The sequence below is a fragment of the Calcarisporiella thermophila genome (genome assembly GCF_041956535.1).
Source record: "Calcarisporiella thermophila strain CBS 279.70 unplaced genomic scaffold VTP21scaffold_6, whole genome shotgun sequence".
Classification (NCBI taxonomy): domain Eukaryota; kingdom Fungi; phylum Calcarisporiellomycota; class Calcarisporiellomycetes; order Calcarisporiellales; family Calcarisporiellaceae; genus Calcarisporiella; species Calcarisporiella thermophila.
The window spans coordinates 816058-836523 of NW_027192196.1; the positions used below are offsets into that span (position 1 = coordinate 816058).

The 20466-nt window shown below is 43.7% G+C and overlaps 12 protein-coding genes across 12 annotated transcripts; 7 read left to right on the forward strand and 5 right to left on the reverse strand.

The window, feature by feature from the left end:
* Positions 1–958: 958 nt before the first annotated feature.
* On the forward strand, positions 959–3444 carry VTP21DRAFT_10062 (uncharacterized protein; the record flags this gene model as incomplete). Its single annotated transcript, XM_069389357.1, has 4 exons — positions 959–1058; positions 1120–1394; positions 1474–1521; positions 1591–3444. The coding sequence occupies 4 exons, from the start codon at positions 959–961 to the stop codon at positions 3442–3444; spliced, it is 2277 nt and encodes a 758-aa protein (XP_069253788.1).
* Positions 3445–3707: 263 nt separating this feature from the next.
* Positions 3708–4823, forward strand: VTP21DRAFT_10063 (uncharacterized protein; the record flags this gene model as incomplete). The annotated part of the gene is made up of 3 exons (XM_069389358.1): positions 3708–4348; positions 4411–4463; positions 4522–4823. 3 exons carry the CDS (start codon positions 3708–3710, stop codon positions 4821–4823), a joined length of 996 nt encoding a protein of 331 aa, XP_069253789.1.
* A 314-nt stretch (positions 4824–5137) lies between these two features.
* VTP21DRAFT_10064 (uncharacterized protein) lies at positions 5138–5912 on the forward strand (the record flags this gene model as incomplete). Its single annotated transcript, XM_069389359.1, has 2 exons — positions 5138–5392; positions 5466–5912. The coding sequence occupies 2 exons, from the start codon at positions 5138–5140 to the stop codon at positions 5910–5912; spliced, it is 702 nt and encodes a 233-aa protein (XP_069253790.1).
* A 233-nt stretch (positions 5913–6145) lies between these two features.
* VTP21DRAFT_10065 (uncharacterized protein) lies at positions 6146–6802 on the reverse strand (the record flags this gene model as incomplete). The annotated part of the gene is made up of 2 exons (XM_069389360.1): positions 6146–6717; positions 6781–6802. 2 exons carry the CDS (start codon positions 6800–6802, stop codon positions 6146–6148), a joined length of 594 nt encoding a protein of 197 aa, XP_069253791.1.
* Positions 6803–7080: 278 nt separating this feature from the next.
* On the reverse strand, positions 7081–9157 carry VTP21DRAFT_10066 (uncharacterized protein; the record flags this gene model as incomplete). Its single annotated transcript, XM_069389361.1, has 3 exons — positions 7081–7779; positions 7851–8716; positions 8803–9157. The coding sequence occupies 3 exons, from the start codon at positions 9155–9157 to the stop codon at positions 7081–7083; spliced, it is 1920 nt and encodes a 639-aa protein (XP_069253792.1).
* Positions 9158–9890: 733 nt separating this feature from the next.
* On the reverse strand, positions 9891–11847 carry VTP21DRAFT_10067 (uncharacterized protein; the record flags this gene model as incomplete). The annotated part of the gene is made up of 2 exons (XM_069389362.1): positions 9891–11611; positions 11694–11847. The coding sequence occupies 2 exons, from the start codon at positions 11845–11847 to the stop codon at positions 9891–9893; spliced, it is 1875 nt and encodes a 624-aa protein (XP_069253793.1).
* Positions 11848–12273: 426 nt separating this feature from the next.
* Positions 12274–12761, forward strand: VTP21DRAFT_10068 (uncharacterized protein; the record flags this gene model as incomplete). Its single annotated transcript, XM_069389363.1, has 3 exons — positions 12274–12335; positions 12407–12563; positions 12642–12761. The coding sequence occupies 3 exons, from the start codon at positions 12274–12276 to the stop codon at positions 12759–12761; spliced, it is 339 nt and encodes a 112-aa protein (XP_069253794.1).
* Positions 12762–13617: 856 nt separating this feature from the next.
* On the forward strand, positions 13618–14902 carry VTP21DRAFT_10069 (uncharacterized protein; the record flags this gene model as incomplete). Its single annotated transcript, XM_069389364.1, has 3 exons — positions 13618–13696; positions 13761–14161; positions 14705–14902. The coding sequence occupies 3 exons, from the start codon at positions 13618–13620 to the stop codon at positions 14900–14902; spliced, it is 678 nt and encodes a 225-aa protein (XP_069253795.1).
* Positions 14903–15250: 348 nt separating this feature from the next.
* On the forward strand, positions 15251–15697 carry VTP21DRAFT_10070 (uncharacterized protein; the record flags this gene model as incomplete). Its single annotated transcript, XM_069389366.1, has 1 exon — positions 15251–15697. The coding sequence occupies one exon, from the start codon at positions 15251–15253 to the stop codon at positions 15695–15697; it is 447 nt and encodes a 148-aa protein (XP_069253796.1).
* A 311-nt stretch (positions 15698–16008) lies between these two features.
* Positions 16009–16977, reverse strand: VTP21DRAFT_10071 (uncharacterized protein; the record flags this gene model as incomplete). The annotated part of the gene is made up of 1 exon (XM_069389367.1): positions 16009–16977. The coding sequence occupies one exon, from the start codon at positions 16975–16977 to the stop codon at positions 16009–16011; it is 969 nt and encodes a 322-aa protein (XP_069253797.1).
* A 483-nt stretch (positions 16978–17460) lies between these two features.
* VTP21DRAFT_10072 (uncharacterized protein) lies at positions 17461–18859 on the reverse strand (the record flags this gene model as incomplete). The annotated part of the gene is made up of 3 exons (XM_069389368.1): positions 17461–17940; positions 18006–18199; positions 18274–18859. The coding sequence occupies 3 exons, from the start codon at positions 18857–18859 to the stop codon at positions 17461–17463; spliced, it is 1260 nt and encodes a 419-aa protein (XP_069253798.1).
* A 1083-nt stretch (positions 18860–19942) lies between these two features.
* On the forward strand, positions 19943–20362 carry VTP21DRAFT_10073 (uncharacterized protein; the record flags this gene model as incomplete). Its single annotated transcript, XM_069389369.1, has 1 exon — positions 19943–20362. The coding sequence occupies one exon, from the start codon at positions 19943–19945 to the stop codon at positions 20360–20362; it is 420 nt and encodes a 139-aa protein (XP_069253799.1).
* Between the last annotated feature and the right edge of the window lie 104 nt (positions 20363–20466).

Consider the following 20466-nt stretch of genomic DNA (forward strand, 5'->3'; position numbering starts at 1 on the left):
CATAGAATTGCAAATAAACTGAGCTCATAATTCCCCCTAAATTGTAATGATGCACCTGATGTCACTAGAAATTCAATGGTTCTCTTTTCGTAAAAGCAAATTGAATTGCTAGTAAGTTGTAAAAATTTCGCCTAGAGTTCTAGTCACTTTGAAGCAAAAGGTAAAGTCATCTTTTTCGCAAAGAAATTTGATAGTTAGTGTCTCGTATCTGCAATTTCGTTGAATTGGGTATATTAATTAATATAGTAAATAAGGCCTCCAACTACAATCCAATCGTCAAATCCTGTTTAGATAGGTAAATTACAGAATCCGTAGCCATTTCAAGGCTTATTGAATTTGTTGTATTTCAGTAATTTAGGGTATATGGCCGAACCCACCATGTAACTTAACATTAATTTGACAACTAATACTTTTTAAATAATATCAGAATAAAGTGACCTTCGAAATGAGTAGTGAATTAACTAGCAATATTTAAAGAGAGAACCCAGATAAAATCGGAGAGCAAAAGCTGTTCAGCTATGTCATTCGCGTATGCGAATGGAGAGGTGTTCATGATGGAGGCATAAGCCTTAGTATAATGCAATGTGGGCAACGTAATAATAATGCAGCTTTAAAGTCAAACTAGGATTATTATGAATGTTTCTAATTTCCAATAATCAAAAAGAGTAGTTGATATAGTTGTTAACTTATAAGAACTTTCACATTTATGGAGTAATATTTTATTTATTTATGTTCAAGGATGATCCATATTTTCTTTAAATCTAACGTTTGGATTAGAATAAAACTTCCTAAGATTTTTTAAGATAGGATTCAGGATTTCAAAAAATCAAGTAAAATAATTCAAGTCCTAGGGTAGGTTGGCGAATTTATAACTTTAAAAGTGCTCGTGGTATTTTCCCTTATCACTCTCTACTATACTTAATATATATTTTCCTCCATTGCAATCATTCAAAGGAGTATGAGCTCTGAAAACTGGCAAAAAGTATCACGTCGGACAAACAGTCGAGTTCCAGGCAAAAAGAAGTCAGAAAAGAAAAACAGCCCTTCTCCATCTGAAGGTAAATCTTTTATCTTTTTCACGCGTCGAATCTCACAAAATTAAACCTATTTCGTTGCTAGAGCTCGTTAGCATGTCCTCCAATGCTTATTCCTCTCTTTCCCAGGATCTACCCGAAACGAAGTCTAAATATGCACGTCAATCTTCTTCTCCGTCATCATCTTCTTCTATAAGTACAAGCTTTTCCGCTACCAGAGTCCACCGTCAGAGCAAAAAAAACCCAGCTTCAACAAAAAATAATGGAATGCCTACAGAAGAGCAGCTACGCAATCCTATATTTGGTGGGCCATCACAAGCATCGGAGGAGAAGCTAAGACAGACAAAGAGCTCTAGCAAGGTAATGAACAAGCAAATTTTTATTTAATATTACTGTGCGAAAATTTTAACCATATCTCTAATTATTTTCTTTTTACTAGAAAAACTCGAAGCGGAAATCTATCGCTTCTAGAACCGCTCGAAGACAGGTATTGAATATGGGCTTATAAAACCCGATATATGAATGTTAATTTATTTGTGATAAACTGATTTGGTAGAGAAAAAACCTGTCCTTCATTTGGAGATTCCCTTCATTCCTAATTATTATGTATCTTTTATATGCAACCTTCTTTGTGTGCCCAATGCAAAATCCAAGAAATATGTCGACTGTATGTCGCGGAATATCTCAGACAGAGAGAGTATTGAAGCAGATTATGGACCCGTGGTATGATAAATACGCAGCACAGTATGTAGACAAGGCGCAAAAATACTATGTTGAGTACGGCCAGTCTCGAGTTGGTCAGCTGATAGGAATGTATAAACAACATGGAGAACCCCTCGTGGACCCATTGAAACCATATTTCCACCAGCTCAAAGACAAGGCCTTCACTTATTACCATGTTCAACTACAGCCGCTTCTGGCAAAGGCATTTGAACAAGTTACGGATCGTTACCATGCATCTCAACCTTACTTGGACCAAGCGACCAAGCATATGCTTCAACTGTACAATCAACATATTACCCCTCTCGTTCAGCCAGCTATACCTGTCGTCTCCCAGTTTGTCTCGAATGTGCAGCAGGGTATCATCTTTGCGCAAAACGTCTATCAACAACACATACATCCCCATGCTTCAGATATCTATTACAGCCATATATCACCATATATGGAGGTTCTGATAAAACATGGAGAAGAGTTCGTGCACCAACTTCCCGATCTTGCACGGGAGCACATACTCTTCCTATCTCCCAAGCGCCCCACTGACTTCAAGAAGAAAAAGGGGAAACTATCAAAAGCAGAAGAAATACGGAAGCAAAAGGAGATGATTGAGAAGGAGCAACGATTTAAGGCGCATCTGGATGCGGAAATCAAAGGTGTGCGCGATGCCGCGGAAGAGCAGGTTGCTCAAGTTAAGCAGGCATGCGAAAATTCTTACATCGATGTAGAGAAAAAAATAGAGACGGTAGCATATAAGGAAAGAAATCGGATTACTCAACTTTCGGATGAAGCAGTTACGCATATTCTTAGTTTGGAAGAATCGAAAAACACCCTATCGCCTAGCCAGTGGGTTGACACAGTCCGTAGTGAAGTCTACGCCGCATCGTCTCGCCTCGCTTCCGCGCTTATAATCAGTAGGAACTCTCTCGATAGTTTACTCGAGTCAGCCAAGGGAGAATGCAAAATGGCAAAAAAGCTGGGTCGCGAGCAACTAGAATCCCGCATCGGCGAGGCAATGGAGCAAAAACCGGACATTAAACAATACGAATATGAACGTGAAGTGCAACGTGCAGCTGTACTTGGAAGGGCCAGTGTGGATTCCGTAATATCGGATACGTTCGCCCACGAGATGCAAAGACGTTCGCGCCAACAGATTGATGCACATATGAGTCAGTTGAATGATACTATCCACGAAACACGTACCAAGATGGAGAGAGTATTAGAAAATGCGCGGCAGGAGGCAGATAAGATGGTGCTTGAAGTTTTACAGCGATCAGAGCGATCTCGGGAATCTGATCTTGCGTCGACGGCAAATAAGAATATGGCAGAAACTCCTTCTCATAAAGAGGTAGCTTCAACCCCTACAGATAAGGATATATCTGAAGTTGTGGAGATATTTGGGAATAGGGAAATGGAAGGAAGCGCTGAATCGGTTAATAATAATAAGGAAAATGAAGAGGGAAGTGCGATGAGCGTGGAGGGGAAAGCCGCAGAAACGGAGAAGGCACATATTATTGAGCCGGAAATCCGTGTCGAGGAAGTCTTACCTGAAGAAACGGCGACTGAAGCATTAGCCGAGCCGCCCGTCGACATTACTCCCAGTGCATCACCGGGCGAGAAAGAGCAAAGAGCGGAACAAATTCTGCCTGCAGCCGAAGGCGAAGAAAGCACACTACGAATCCATAAGGAACTTTAATTAATTTTAGTCACAGCACTTTCCAATACTTCATCTTTGTTTTTGTCTGTTTGCTGATCATTGAGCTATTCTCGGGTTTTATCGGTTTTAATAAAATTGTAATACATCAATTCCCTGGTTGGATGGTGAGGAGTCCGTGCCCCACGTGTTGGATGCCCGCAACATTTTAATTTTTTTTCCCTCGATGTTCTAGTGCTTCGATATTAGGCGGTTTATTTATTTAAGTAGTTTCTTTTTTTTTTTTCAATTGAGAAGAGCAAGCAATGCATCCTCTTCCACAAGAAAAGTCAAAAGCCGATGATCGTCCTATGCGTCTTGCCCATCCTACTCCATATCATCAACAGCAGAGTATGATTCGCCAGATGCGAGAAATGGCATTAGACGAAGGAGTCGATTCGGAATTCTTAAATCAATTTTTTCCGCCTAATCCCACTGGTTCTCTACCAACACAAGTAATCATAAATCCTACAGCCGAGGTTTTAGGAACGTATCCCTCCTCCAATATCGATTATAAACCTGTGCCCGCCGAGGATCAGTTATATGTTGACCAGGGCGCCGATTTCTCCTACTGCGAATCACCCTCAAACGAGGCGTTTTCGCCCATTGAATCCCAAACCCATACCAATAGTGGTAACAATAGCATACCAATTCCCTTTACCCGCCGGCGTCCTCCGCAACATATCTCTACTGCGAGTGGGTCCTATGGCCAATTCCAACCAGGAAGTTTTGGTCTCGAGCTACATACGATGTCGCTACCCGCTCACGTTGGCGATTTTCCAGTCCATTCTTACGAGAGTTTTCAAGGAGACTCTTATCCAGGAAGCCCACTCTCCAATATTGCCGAAGGAAAGGGAGAGGATGAAAACGGAGTGAAAACGGAAGACGCAGAAGGAATTCTCAGACAGTAAGCACAAAGATTTTTTGCAATTTTATAAAGCCTCGCTTATTAAGATTTGGGCATTATAGACAACAATTGTTGTATGAGAGAAGGCGTCGTCGACGAGAATCTCACAATGCTGGTAAATACATAATCCTTCTCTAAGGTTAAAACTTGTAGCTAATTCATGGTAACTATAGTCGAGCGCAGACGTCGGGATAACATCAATGAGAAAATACAGGAGCTCTCTTCTTTGCTTCCAGAAGGCTTCGTAGAGACATCGCGTCCTAATAAAGGGATTATTTTGCGACGAAGTGTGGATTACATTCGCGTACTTCAGCAGCAACTTCATCAACAGGCATCTCGCAATATGGAATTGGAGGCACGCTTACGACAGTATGGAGAAGACGCCAATGAAACCATTGCAAACTCGCGGGGTTTTGCTGGTCCTAGTAGTTTTGACAACTTTGGGCAATACGGTTTGCAGCACCCGCCGGAATAATCGACTTAATATTGTTTCTATACCAAATATTTTTATAATTATTATACAGATCCCCCCTTTATTTGCTAGTTTATTATATCTCACTTGAACTCGCTCTTTGTAATAGAAAACTTGTATTTTACCCGAATTTACGGTCCTTTTATGATGGAGACATCATGTACTGATGCAAGTATATCATCTCTATCTCCCTAATCCCCTAAATGAAGATTGTATTAATTTAATCCTGCGGAACCAGAGCTAATAAAACACAGTCACAATTTTATTGAAATAAAACAAACGCTTAGACGAGTGCCAAGTCAGTACGATCAAAATAAATGTTTGCAACAAGAAAAGGACTCTATCAAGCGGTTGCTGCTACGCGGGTATCCCGCATTCCTTACTACCCGACCGCTTCGCTGCTCAACAGTCGCCGTGTCTTCTCAGGAAGCGGAATCGTGCGGAATGATGCGCAAGAAAAATCTTCTGAAGTTAAATCAGAAGAAAAGTCAGCCTCTGCTGCATCTGAAAACAAAAACGTCCCTAAAGATGAGAAGAAAGAGGCGATGGAGAAGGAAATTGCCGAATGGAAAGTAAGTGATATTGCCCATGCTTATATTCTGTTCCGTTATATTAATTTATAAAATCCATTTTTCAATTTTCTAGGATAGATACATCCGATCTCTTGCAGACATGGAGAACTTAAGACAGCGCACACGTAAAGAAGTAGAGCAAACGTCACAATACGCTATTCAAAAGTTCGCCAAAGATCTTCTTGATACCGTTGATATTCTCGGCCTTGCCCTGCGATCCGTTCCTGAAGAGGCTCGCTCTGATAAATCAGAGGCAAATTCTCATCTTGTCAATCTCTATACAGGACTTTCTATGACGGAGACAGAATTGATTAAAACTCTTCGCCGCCATGGAGTGGAAGCGTTCGGATCGGAAGGAGATGCTTTTGACCCAAATATGCACCAGGCTTTGTATCAATCACCAGTACCTGACAAGGAAGTGGGGACTGTTTTCCGAGTGGAAAAGATCGGATACACCCTTAAAGGCCGTGTATTACGTCCGGCGCAGGTCGGTGTAGTTGCTGAACCACCTTCTTCCTAGTCTGGGGGATACCGGCACATCCGAGTTGGATAAAAATTCTTTTTTTCCGCTCAATTTTCCATCTTGTGTTGTCTGATTAGAGGAAACCGACTTTTAAAAGGAATACATAGAATACTGCAACATATAAACGATATTTATTATGTTTCACTAGTTTACATGAAAAATGAGAGCAATAAGAGAACAATATAATTGACCACTATAATAGGTGAAAAATGGGAGAAGTAAAACAATAGCTATTGCTCAGACGTTTGTCTCGTTCTAGGATCATTATCCACAACAATTCCCATAGGAACATCACTGCTGAGGATCACCTGTGGACCGGGGGATTCATCTACTATATGCTTCAGCTGCTCCACATATGAAGGGTCTGGCGTGAACCATTGTCGCTCCAAGTCATCTACAAGATCGCCTATTGCAATCCCACTATTTACAATAACTCGACGAAGGGTGGTAATGCTTTCATCAACTTTCTCCACGCGCGCCCGAAGTTCTACGCGCACCTTCTCTGTACGTTTGTCGGGTGCGAAGTACGCCCACACCGTATCAATCCAGCGGGCTTCAGGATCAGCGTATGAAAGTAGATCGATTACAATCTCATTATGAATATGGAACGAGGAAGGGCGAGATTGTCCCGTAAACACGGCATTTTCCAGAACAATGTTCCCATGATGGCGCATCCATTCCAAGATTTCGGGACGAGTGCCTACAAACGAAAATTTGTTTGTGTTTTGCGAGGAACCAAGGCTGATCTTGGAAGAGAGCATAGGGGGGGTAACAATGCGGCCGGGTTGTCCGGGAGCGGAATCTACAGACAAAAAGCGGTTGACTTAAGCTACTGCGTGCGGGAAATCAACATGAATGCACTTACCAATTTCATAGCCATACAGCATTATGTTAAGGTTTGTTTGTTCACGGAAAAAGGTAGTGGGAAAAACAAATCGTTAATAAATTGGTTTGTAAGTCGTATTTATGAAATTGGGTGAGAAGGGAAAAAATCAGGATCAACCTGGTATTTATTGATATTATGTGAAACAAATACATCAAAGAAAATAAATATGAATGAAAAATTGTGGAAATAAATTCGGGTATGGTATATACATCGTTGCATATTGCAAACTATGCTTTGATATTCAATAACATATCAAAAAATATCATTGAATATACTGCATTAGCAGATAACGCAATCTCCACCAATTGTTTCACCCATTCGCTTTCCCCTCCTCAAGTTTTCTTCGTGATGCCGTCGCGTAATTGTACCAATGTTGCTTCGCTGGATTCTGACTTTAGCTTCCCCCACACCATGGGATGCAGCGATTTGGTACCAATGCTGTGCAACTAGGTTATCTTGTGAGCATCCAATTCCTACCTCATGCATATATCCCATAGCAAATTCTGCCTGTGGTAATTGCAGTCCTGCGGCACGTTGACACCAGTGATATGCCAAGTTTTCATCTCGAGGAATAATTCCTTGATTTCCGTCCCCCTCCATGAACCACTGCGATAATGCAAACATAGCTTTCGCATAGCCTTGATTAGCGGCTTCTTGATAGTATTGGAATGCAACTCTAAGATTCGGCAGGCGGCCAAGCTCCCCGTTCTCATAGATCTTACCCACTCGATAGAGGGCCGGAGGATAATATAAATCAGCGGCCCGAGAAAACTGGGAGAAAGCGGCATCATCGTCAGGGATGGCGATATCCCGGGGGAATGCGACTTCGTACTCATCAGCAAGAATCTGGCCTAGGACATAGGCTGGTTGGGGAAAGTCGGCCGAGGAAGCTCGCGCGGCAAGATTGAGGTATGTGATGGCCTGCTTAAAATTTTGGGGCTGGCGCATCTCACCAAACACATACACCATAGCCAATTTCTAGTTGACATAGGCATGACACGGAAAGGTTAGGAGATATGATTTTCAAATATGGTTACTCGATCACTTACAAAACTAGCCTTCACATCACCCAATGCAGATGCTCGATTATAATACGAAAGTGCCTTGCTGAATAGGTTCTTGTTTTCGTAGTACAACCCTAGCTTATAGTTCGCTATGGGATGGTTCTGTTTGGCAGCTGTCGAGTAAAAAGATTTGGCTTTATCTGGAGAGACGGAAAACCCAAAGTCTCCATTTTCAAGCCAAGTCCCCTTGATAAAGCAAGCCTCCCTGTGTGCTTTTGCTGCCAGCCTTTCAATCCAAAATATTGCCTCCATTTGTAGCTTTTCACGCAGAGCTATGGCATTTGTCTCCGAGGCTTGCTTCGTCTGCTCAATCAAAAACTTTGCAAAACTAAATTGCACGGACGGCTCATTTGTTTTTTCCGCCTGCTCACGATACATTGCCATCGCCCGATCATCGTTAATCAGTGTGATGGAGGAGAGCCTAGAATTGTTGGATATACTGTTGTAAAGTCGAGTGATTTCTCCCGTAGATATACTGGCCATCGACATTGGCCGCTCGCTAGCCAGAGAGGATATATATGAAGCCACGCGCTCATCGGATCGGTATTGCGCTGAATGAAAAGAGTACGATGGGTTTACGGGAGGCGGAAGAAGTGAAGTGACGCGAGGTGGAGCTCCATTACCAGATGGATTGGATTCTCGATTGGGTGTCAACGTAAAAAATTCAGAAGCCCTGAGTTGCGGTGAAGTTTCTCTTGAGGAACTGGATTCAGAGGCAGAATAAGCAGAAGTTGGAGATGCGGATGAACTAGCATGCTTCCTTTCAGACGTCTGGTAGTATTGAGGATCTTTTTGAGGAACTGGAGGGGGTGTCGGGGAGAGAATGGGCGACGTCTGCCTCGAGTTAGTGACTGAGGTGTCAATGGGATCAAGAGAGGTTACAAATTGGTATAAGTCATCCATGGTACAAATGAAAGTAAAGCTAAGCAAAACGTACCAGCAGTTGAAACGGTATTGGGAACCTGTGGCCATTTTTTCTCTTCATGGTAACCATAAGCTTCACACCCAAGAATCAATGTGCTCTGTTTTTCTGTGTTCGGTGGAGTGTAGGGCCGCTCACTCTGCTGACTTGATATTGTAGTCGGCGACTCGGAACTTGGGTTAGAGGGTGTGAAAGGATCGAGAGATATTGGAGAAATACAGAGCGGAGGTAGGAATTTGGGGGTTGCCTCGAGATTGAGTGTCTTCGCTCTTCGTCTCCCTGGAGCTTCTTGTAATGGAGTTTGGTGTGTGATATACGAAACTGACGGGCTCTTCTGCCGCAGTGTAATACAAGCTTGCTGCGCCGTCATCAGATATCAAAATCAAAGTTACAGTAGCGAAAGGCCAGCTCTCCTGGAGAATTGCAATGAAACAGAACAGCAATGAAAGAAAAGTAAGGGCAAGTAATGGGTGATTTTTGAAATGAAAAAGGCAAAGGATAAATGATAGGAGGGGCGCTAACCTATGTAGCCTTGTCTTGTATAGAGATATTCGAAATTTCGTGTTTTATAAAATATATCCCGGAAAACCTCAAGGGTCTTGTACCACCAAATAAACACCATTCACCATTGAATAAATGAAGAATTCTTCCCAGCACTTTCTAATCAAGAACTGGAGCCGTAAATGGAACCCAGTTGCTTGGGCTCTCGACCAACTACGAAGTAGCTTTTCTCTATGAAGCAAAAACGCAGTTGCTGCAACACTCAACATCCAGAAATGGGAGCTACACGGATTTTCAGCGACTGCTTGCTGCTCCGTTCCACGCAGGAATAAAAACAGAAAATGGCTGCCCACATAGCCAGAATTGCCATATATATTTATTAGTTCCGACGCCCCATCACCATATTAATATTACAATAATATGTCCAAAGGATTTAAGCATATACCATCATGGAGGTGGCATCATTATAGCTAGGACTACATATGGCTTAGGAGAATGCTTTTCGATATTACAAGAGGATATTAGGTAGATTACTGTTTGATGCTAGGATTTAAGTGAAAGTGTTGAAAAAGATGCTACCAATATAGCCAGCTCCAATTAGATTAGATGTGAGGCAATGAGGAGGGACGGTGGGACATAGCTGCAGACTCCAAGTCACTAGAATTCGGATGCGTTGTATAAATATCCGGAGGGCTTGTTACCCTGGAGGACAACTTGTTCTTTGGAGGGCTTACCAAATTCGAAACATTACCCTCATGCCAAGAGAAGGAGGCTGACGATCGAGAAGAATTGGTGAACGTTTGAAGGGCAGACTTGCTAATACTCTCTTCATATTGCGCCGGCGTGCGAGAAGAGTCGGCAAGTTTAGAGTCAAGAAAGGCAGAAAACCAAGTCATAAGACCACTCTCGCCTCGGACTCCGTATGTATTTATAGTTGACAGGCGAAATGAAGGAATGCGAGGTGTGTGCCCAACTTGCATACGACTGTACGAGCTTTGTTGTAATCCTCTGTGAAGTGAAGCCTCGTTTTGGATATAGTCTGGAGGCATCCTTTCCATACCACTCATTGTATTAGAGACTCCCAGTGTGTGTAAATTAGCTTGGAGAATCGAATATGGTCGCAAATTTTCTGGCTTAGGATCATCATCCCTCGGTTCGGCTCCCTGCATCCAAATAAATCGCCTATGATCTCGGCCCTTTCTGTTATAGTAATAGCGCGCAAAAGAGAATATTCCTACTAGGACTAACGAGCCGGCGACGCTGCTCACTATGATTGCAGCGAGATTAGAAGAAGTAGTTACAGGTGATATATCAGAGGATCCACTCTTTGTTGTAGGTAAGTTTGGTTCTGGTGTCTTCGGTGGGCTTGGAGAACTGCTATTTGTAAACACAAGTGTAGGATTGAATGCATCCTCCCACTGCATTTTACCGATATTAAATATGTGTATCGAATCATCAGCGATAATAGACTGCCCATCTTCCCCGAACGCTACAAGCATAGTGCCATTAAGATAAAGTGCGTTATGAGCAAACCGCGGGCTTGGAGCAGTAATGTTAGCTTTGACACCACCAACTCCGGAACGCCAAACCATACTAGTAGTATCGAGAATAGATAGATCCGCCGTTGCATTAGTTAAACTTGGGGAAATACTTCCGCCAAAAAGTATAATTTCATGACGCTCAGTTATAACGGAGCTGTGTCGTGCGCGTGCCATAGGTATAGATCCGCCTGTTTTAATGGTTTGCCAGTTATTTTTCTGAATATCGTAGCTCCACACTTGATCCAGCCCTTGTAATGTGCTATTGTTATTACGTCCTCCGATAACTAGGATTCGCCCGTCAGAGAGAACAACAGCGGTATGGTCAGCCGTTGGAGAAGGAATAGTACCTGTAGTGGTGAGATTGCGCCATCGCATATCTGCTAGTGAAAGCGCCCATAGCTCATTGGTAAACACTCCTTTGGCAATCCCCCCGACTTCAATTCCTCCAAAGAAATAAACCATATTGTCAATAGGGTTATATGTCATGGAAGAAGAGCGTCGGCGTGGGGGCGGAGTTCCCTTAGTTAGTGGCTCTGTCCATTGACCATTATGGACGTTGAATTGGTAGAGTAAGCTAGCATTAGCTGAGGAAACACCACCATATATGAGGAAGGATCCATTCGGTATAGCAACAGAAGAGTGGGCCGTGATGGGTGGCAATGGGATACTCTTGGTATTCACTTGTTGCCATGGAGCAGACTCTGCCGAGAAATTGGACGACAGGTCCAGAGAAAAAAAGTCTTTACTAATAACGCTCTGTCCTCCTTCCACTATCGAACCACCTTCAAGACCATGTCAACAAATCGTATCTCGTAAGCGCAAATATCCCAACAATAACTTTCCACTATAAAATACAGTACTCACCAAACCACCAAGTTGCATTTTCTACAAGAACAGATGAGGCGAAGGTGCGTGGCTTCGGCTTGAACTCCTCATTGGTGTGAGCAAAGGTTATAATAAAGAAGCAAACGAAGGAGCATATCCACATAAACACATGTGTCCTTGATATTAATAGCATTGCATTTAATGACTATAATAAGCTCAACATAAAGAGGAAAAAAAAAAACAAAAAAAATAAAATGCATTTTTTTTTCATTTTCCTTTTCTGCTCTCGTTTATTGTCTATGGGTTTGCCTTCGGTCTTTATAATGCAATTTTGTTGTTGAGTGGTTTCCAGCTATTCAAGTGTAGAGGGGTGATTGTGTTACCTGTCGGTAAATTTTGTTGTTTAGTAATTAAATGCAACGCTTAATGCGTATAGCATGACATAAAGTACTTATTTCAATACTCCACACAAGCAAGATTTACCATTTACAAGTGAAAACCACTCGTGTCAATTATAATTTTCTAAGTATTTACCCGTCAAATTCAGTCACAACGGTGGGCGCAGCTCAACTTTTCATAATTCAAGGTGAAGGTTCCTTAGTACCCCATCAACGTACCAATGTCAGATGCCTATCAAGTTGCTGGTGGAGCTCTTAAACTTAAAGGGGGTGGTATAAACAAGTTGAGTATAGTTTAACATTAATCACTTTTTTTCATTGCTGATTGATCAATGCAACCTCATCGCTATCCAGGAAGAAAAAAAAATCAAAGAAAGAGAAAGAAAAAATCGTCGATGCACTTAGTACCGGTGAAAATTCAGAAAGAGAGCGAAGCGGGACGCCGCCGTCCGGTATTACTCTGGAGAAGACAGAAGCTGAACTGAAATTTGAGGAGATGCAGAAGAAACGAGTAAAGTTTTTTTTGTCTTTTTTTTCTGATGATTTCATAGAGATGTTAACTTAGATTCTCTTTTTTGATTGTCATTAGCTAAGAGATAAAGTTCAGAATCTCGCCAAAGTCTCTCATAAAGAAAGAGTTGCCGAGTTCAACAGAAAACTTGAAGAGCTCACAGAGCATTATGATATTCCAAAAGTTGGACCTGGCTAATTTCATCTTTTCCTTCCTCCATCGCCATCGTTTTCATTAGTAATTTGTATAATGAACAATAAATTATATCTTCTCAATCGTTCAAATAAAATAGACAGGGGCATAACGTGGGTTTGGAATTGCATCTGGTGTGCTGTGTCCGGTGAAGGACTAAAGGGCAATATTTATCCATTTGTTAGAATGAAATACACTCCACAACCAGGCTGTGCAAAGTTATCGCAATGGTCACATTTTTTCATTTAATCCAATATAGCGACTATGGCTCGAGTTTATTTAGCTATCTATTTTTAATAGACGGGGCCCCATTTGTTAGAGCAGGACGATATCGAGGGCCCCGGTCCAGATACAAAAAGTCAAACTGACACGATCGGTGTTTTCGCAGTACACAAGCTCTCTCCGTGATCTCCATAGGTGAACCCGGCACTAGGATACCCGTGATCTTTCTTGTTCGAACGTTATTTTCCGGATTTTCACCACTGCCAAGAACCTCCCCAATGGTTTTATATTTATTTATTAGCGAGCCTCTCTATCCTGTGCTTCTCAAGCCGGATCATCGCTGGGTTAATCAAGGTGTTGCGTGCTTGTTAAAAAAAAAACCCCAAACTAAAAGCAGACTAAAGGAAAAAGTATATCCTGTTGAAAATAATGAGATAAAGAAATGAAGCAAATTTGTTGGCCAGGTCGCGCGGTCTTCGCAATATTTAATTGAAGTCGCACTGTCCCAGGCGATATTGCATTTGTTTGAGATTTTTTTATATTGTTTAACGTTCAATTTTCGATCTATATAAAGAGGAAATCCCAAAACCTTTCGTAGCCCCCCACTATACACCCTTATTCTATTAGAGCCCTACTCAGTATGAATCGCAAAATTCTCTTCTTCCTCTTTGCGCTCTGCGCTATGGTTCTTTTAGTCAATGCTCAAAGTAAAGAAGGAGGTAGGCTAGGCTAAATACGTTCGACGAATCTCTGACTGCTTTAAATAACACCCTTATTCTATAGCTACAGGAGGTACTGGTACCACTAAGCAAAAGAACAAGCAAAAGAAGGCACAGGCCCAAGCTCAAGGATCCAGCTCTGGATCCGTCCCAGAAGCCTCTGGCACTAGTGCTATCGGCGGGGTCGAATCGCAACCCAGCGGTAGTTCCATCCTCAGTGGTACCGAAGCTGCCACTGCGCTTCCCAGTCTATCCAGCGGTGCTGCAGGAGCCAGCACCTCCGGAAGTTTGGCCGCCTCTGCAACTGGCTTTTCATCCAGCGCCAGTGGCCTTCCGTCCGCTTCGAGTGGCTCGGCCTCTGTCCTCTCTAGCGCATCCATGACTGGCTCGGCTTATCCTTCTGCTGCCACCCACTCTTCAACAAAGGGTACTCCTTCCGCATCGGGCGCATCATCTTCTCACACTGTGATGATGATCTTGCATACCTGTTTGGGGGTTTCGGTTGCCCTACTTTTTAATGCCATGATGTAAATTGTAGAAGTGGATTCACCACACCTTATTTGTGTTTAATTACAACGTATATTTTAGCTTCACTTTATGATAATTCTATTACTTTTCAATATCAATAAACCGCGACTGATGCACAAAAGCATATTTCATTGTTTTTTTTTTTGCTGAGCCCTCATCACGGAGGATAGGCATCTCTAGAATAACGAGATGCCCCTTGAAAACTACTTCATTTTTTTCCTTAATTAGCACACATCAATTACGTTTTTGCTGGCTTGACGTAACTCTTTCTTGTCGGTGTGCTATAATTAGGATGAGGTCCCCTTGAAATTCGCGGATCATTTAGCTTAAACGCATCATCATTGTGCCACTGAACGTTTGCTAGTGGTAGTGCCGAATGATCGGTGTCCCGCTCGTCCAAACTTAGAGCGAGCTTAAATGGGGGACAAAGTACATTGTACCTCCTTGTCCGGCGACAAAACACTATCTTATCATCTCTAGGTGAAGACTGGGGAGGTGCAAGAGGATATTGAGGCCGCCACTATGAGCGAATTGGGCTTGTTTTTAGCCCCTTACAAGCACAAACGTTCCCGCAATATGCGACCGGGATGCAGATGGAATCTTCGATCCTTCTTCTTGGGCTCCCAAGCTGAAAAGCCTCAGAGAGATGTTAAAATTCCTCCATGCTCTCCCCCTTAAGTCTAATGTTCACAATCGAGGGGCGCGGCGCCGGTTATACACCAATTATCAGCGAAGGACTGCTGAAATCAAGACGCAAGTGGGGGTGGAGCTGAATCAATTTTATACAAGGCTGGAAAAATTGCCAAAATACGATCAATCACAAGCGAGCGTCCTACTGGTGTTACCACTAATACTAACTCCTACGCAAAATTCGGCCTGGGGATCGCCGGCCATGGAAAAGTTCGAAGTCGAACCTTTCCATGGCTTTTCATTATAAATAAGAGCCATCGTTCCGTGAATGATCCCATATTTTTATCCCTTCTATCATATTTTTTATTCATCTTTATCACTGTTAAGCATTACAAAATGGCCAAGATCACCCGTATGATTCTCCTGATCGCCGCCCTTAGCTTCATGGTGGCAGTTCCTGCTCACGCTCAAGGAACCGAGAGCTCAGCGTCCGTCTCTTCCGCATCCGACAGAGAGGCACCCACCTCTTCCGCTGCACCAAGATCTTCATCGGCTGCTTCTGCAAGCCAGGCCGTCGGCTCTGCTGCTCCGAGTTTGAGCTCAAGCGCCGTCGCCAGCTCTTCTCCCGCTGGTGCTGCCTCCTCTTCGCCCGCTGGCGCAGCCCCCTCTGCTGTATCATCGAGTTCGGCCCAAGCGCCAGTGAAGCCTGCCTCTTCAGGAGCTGCCTCCGGTTCTAAAGCGGCCCCCGCACCTTCCTCCCCTAGCAAATCTAATGCCTCAGGTCTTCAGATCGGTGGCGCCGCTCTCGTTGCCGCCATGCTTGCTCAACTTGCTGTACTTTGAACTTCCTCTGCACTCTTACATGCCAATAATGTTATTTTATCTGTTGAATCTATTTTTATCACATAGCTAAGAATAATAAAAAGCATTTGCACGCTCTTCTCTCATATGTAAATTCTTGTATCAATATTCAAACTACCTTGCCAACGTTTAGTAAATGCAGTTACAGAGTATACTAGAAATATTACTAGACAATAGATATGTACAAACAGGTGTTTCATTTACACTTTGAATAGGATATAGATCAACAAATAGTAAATGCATAATAATGCAGACCACCTGATCCTAGAGTGGAGGAGTGCTATGGGATATATTTACATGGCCTCGCCCTTTTCTGCAAAGAAATCCTGCAGACTTGTATCGGTGGGAGTCTTAGGGAAGAGAGCAGAGACGCAATCCTGTAAGGAGGAAGCAGACATAGACCGCTCCATAGTCTCGGAGGAAGGCGGTGCGGACTCGAAGTGCAAATTGCTATGCTTACACTGATCGAGTGATGCATGCTGAAAAGGAAGGGGCATAGACATGGGCAGACTTAGCTCGCGCAACACACCCGAATCGTTGAATTTAGTGCTGATTGATTTTTTCCTCCAAAGGTCCAAAAGATCCTCTACTTGATAATATTCTACTAACCCGGTCTTCTCCATAATGCGCGCGCGCTCTTTTGCAGGCGATGGACTGGATGGGCCTTGCCATACTATTTCTTCCTCCTCCCCATCCGTAAATACATCGTCGTTTTCTAATTCGATGAATTTGCGCTTTTTCGAGACAGCATGAGTGGGAAGAGAGCTCGAGGATGAGTCCTTTGTTGAAGGGAATCCACGTGGTATATTCTGTAAGACAAACGCGTGTGAATCGTGTTTTTGTCCATAGTAAGGTAGCGTGGCGCGACGAGGGCGATGGACATGGGGAAGCAATGGAGGTGCTGTAGGAGGCTTCGATGTCTCGGGGGTTATCAATCCGTAATTTTGGCTATTTTTCACATCCAACAATTGCTGAAGAAACGGCTTCTTAGGAGTGCGAATTTCATACAGAGTTTCGGACGAAGATTGATTAATCAACTCGGAAGGGCGATTGGCTCCCAATTGTTGGCGAAGAGAAGTGGGTGTCCGAGGAAGCTGAGCGCAAAGTTGAGAAGGGTGCAAGTGTGAAGGGGAGGGCGTTGCAACTGGAATCTGGCAAGGGACATCAGGAGTCGGCTCAAAAGGATTCTCTCGAGTCGAGTCGTTGTGAGTGATGCGTCTGGGTGAAGATGTTTCAATCGGTGAGCGGCAATCCGCTGCCATGGCTGCTATAATACTTGGCTTAGTACGTGGTGGGATGGCGAATGAAAAAGAGAGCTGTGGAAAAATAAAAAGGTTTGTGCTCGAACATTCATTATAAATACGCGGACAACCTTCGTTGGGGGCGTCCGAACACGAGAGAAAATGGCCGAATTTTACATCATACGCGTCTTCTGTATTATTTTCAAACGCGTTGATTTGTCCAGATTGGCTTATATACCAATCATCGGGGGGAGGCGTGCAAATCTTTGTGCACACGTCTCTTACCGTTACGTGATTTTGGGGAAGGAGAGGGGAACTAATGGGCGGTGCAGGTGCCCATGGCTTGGAGTGGCTTCTTTAAAGGGAAAAATTCATCGGGCTCAAGTTGAAGGCGAAACAGAGGGGACATCGACACCCGTTAGATACTTTATTAATTAAAGACAAATGCTATCGAATCGGGCATGACGAGGCTTCCCACTCGACAAAGGAGTATGCCGGCTCGACTTAGGGCAGGAGCAAGATTGCTAGAGGCATCATCCACATCAAGCCCTTCTCCCACCGAGCGGCAGCGCTTTTCTGCGACTTCTCCGCAGATTGCTGGCCTTCAAAGCCGTGCATGGGGGCGGGGCTATTGGCAGCAGTGGAGTGGGAGGCGATGTTAGAATTTGTCGTCGGCGCATTCTGGGTTGGAAGTGCAGAGGCCGTGCCAGAGGCAGGAGAGTTGCTCGCAGGCTGAGACGCAGCAGAGGAAACAGAGGCAGCGGCTGTCCCGTTTAGGGTTGGATAGGGGACGTTCTCCTGATAGGGATGCGCGTCATTCATGCACGTGGCCACGGGAACGACGTTGTATGCCTTCTTCAGCTTGGGCAGATTGCGGATGGCGGCGTCAACGGTCCCCTGGTAGAGGTCATGCTCAAGGCAAATGGGCCCGTATGGATATTGGTCAGCCTTGGCCGTCCACTCGGTGAAGTTCCCATCGATCCACTATCCATAGATTGCATCTTTAGATAAGCCAGCCCGCGATATACATCATGGCAAGGGGCTCTTACCTCGGGATTGAAGCTCTTATCCTCCCCGACCATCCAATCGTTGGTGTCCAACTCCCATAGAACTATCTTGTAACCGAGCTGCTTCATGATTGCTCGCACGCGATCGTCAATATCGCCATAGGGAGGGCGGATATATTTGGGGGTCACACCGGTGCGCTCCTTGATAATCATTTCTGTCCATTTCACCTCGGCAACTAGAACGTGCGACAAAAGTGAGGATTAGAGGCCTGAATTCGGATATGGTCGCCGATGCTGGTTATTAACTTACCGATCTGCTCGTTGGTAAGTGAGGTGAGATAGGGATGGGACCAAGTGTGCGAAGCAATCTGGTGCCCTGCTTGATACGCGCGTTTAAGATAATCTCCGTGGTCAAGTGCCCGCGATCCGATGATGAAGAACGTGGCCTTTTGGTTGATCGAGTCTAAATAATCGTAGAGCTTTGGGGAGAAATCGGTGGGCCCATCGTCGTAAGTAAGGCCCCATACGTCCTTCTCAGGACACGAGCTTAGGTCTGTTTCATTGCGCATGCAAGTCGTACATGTCCACGCACAGAACGGATCTTGTCCATCTTTACACTTCGGCCCACCAGGCGATTTGGGCGAAATCGGCGCGTTGGGCACTTTGGACCAGTCAACGAGATCGACCCATTCTTTGACAACGGGCGGCACTTGATCGACTGGCGGGTAATGCTGGGAGAGGCCCTGGTTTGGATCATTAGCTGGAGGAGAGGCTGGAGCATCCTGCTTCTTCGCAGCCTTCTCCTTGCTAGCTTTATGGTTGGTCCCATCGGCAAACGCTTGAGCCGATGCGAGTAAGAGCAAGGGAAGAACGGGGAGAATTCTATTGAAATACATTAGTATTTCTAAATAACTTGGTTGGAAAAAAAGGAGCGGGATATGAGGATGCGGAAGAGAAGGAGTGGTTGTTGGGTATAACAGGATTTCAAGTAAATAAATAGGAGGAGTTAGAGTGGAAAAGAAACGTCTAAAAATATATAGCCCTTAAAAAATAAGACTAATATGTTTCTGAATCCTACACAGTGTAAACTCTTGGCAAGTTAGACATGTTTGTATTAGGCAGGGCTTGGCGGTTCAAGGATTTTTAAAAATAAAGCCTGAAAAACGTTTATGCTTGTAAAGGTTTATCCAGTAAGACTTGAAATTCAAGCAGCTATTATGTTAGGTAAGGAAAAAGGGAAAAAAAAAATTAGTAGTCTAAAAATTCGAATGGAGATATAAATTTTCCTAAAAATCTTAAAAAAAATTATTTCACTTGAAAGAATTTACCGAAATAATCTTATAATGTCAAAAAAGGAGTTTTCAAGCTGATTAGAATAAGCCAGAGTCTCCTCGTTGCCTCTAAAAAAATGCTAAGATGATTTTTAGGAATCCACCGATGCCGTTTAGCCGTCTTCCCCATCCCGGCTCCAGTAATAGACAAATGGGATAAATAGGATATTGAAACGCCAAGGGCTTTTTCGCTTTGGGGGTGCAGTTGTTTAGTCACAAACTCTCACTATTGCAGCTCTGAGGCGGATTATAGGCCCATACGTAGAAGGTGACGAATCTGCTAAGGATCATAGATTTAATAGCAGCATGAAACTAAAGCTACATTGCGCGGTTGCAAAACTGTGCCGCCTTGTCAGTGTATAGGCCTGAAGGCTGGTCAATTCACAACTTAACCTCGATCCCATCACCCGGTGAGATATTGCTATTGCGATATTGTCCAGTGATTTTGGACGCTCCATTTTACTTGTCCCATTTGTCACTTGACCATTTATGGGAGCTAAGTCACCCACTTGGTTTTATTGTAGAAGTTTCCTTCCTACCTACATTGAATGTCATTTTGCATTGTCATATCCACAACATCCCTGAATCAGCATCTTATCTAGATTGAATCGATTCAAAACTTTACTGATTCCATCTCTATTTCCCATCATGTCTAATCCATCCAATTCCAATACCCCCAGCACAACGTCCCAGTCAACATCTTCATATTCGGCCTCTGATTTTTGGCGTCCAGGACCAGCCTTTGGCATGTTCATTAATCCAGACACTGGAAGGCCTGAATGTGGCGCTGTTCCCGAATCCTTATTCCACCAGAACGAGCCCCCTATTCCAATTCAACAAGATCATACTCTCCAGTCGCAAACCATACAACCACAAACTGCTCAGCAGCAGCCAGAACGGCTTGGCCCTGAAGAAAAGGATAAAAGAAATCTCAATTTTAAAGAGGTTCTTTCGGGGTGTACGAAGGGTCCTCAATTTGTCATGTCAAGAAATCCTGAAACGGGCGCTATAGAATGCGGAATTCCTGCTAGGAAGAAGCTCGGCGAGTCGAAGAAAGACAATAAATAGGTGGCTCCAAGTCAATACTACCGACGCCATGTATTTTTGGAACATTTCTCTTTCTATTCCCTTGCATGCATTATATATGTACCATATTTTTATCTGACCCACCA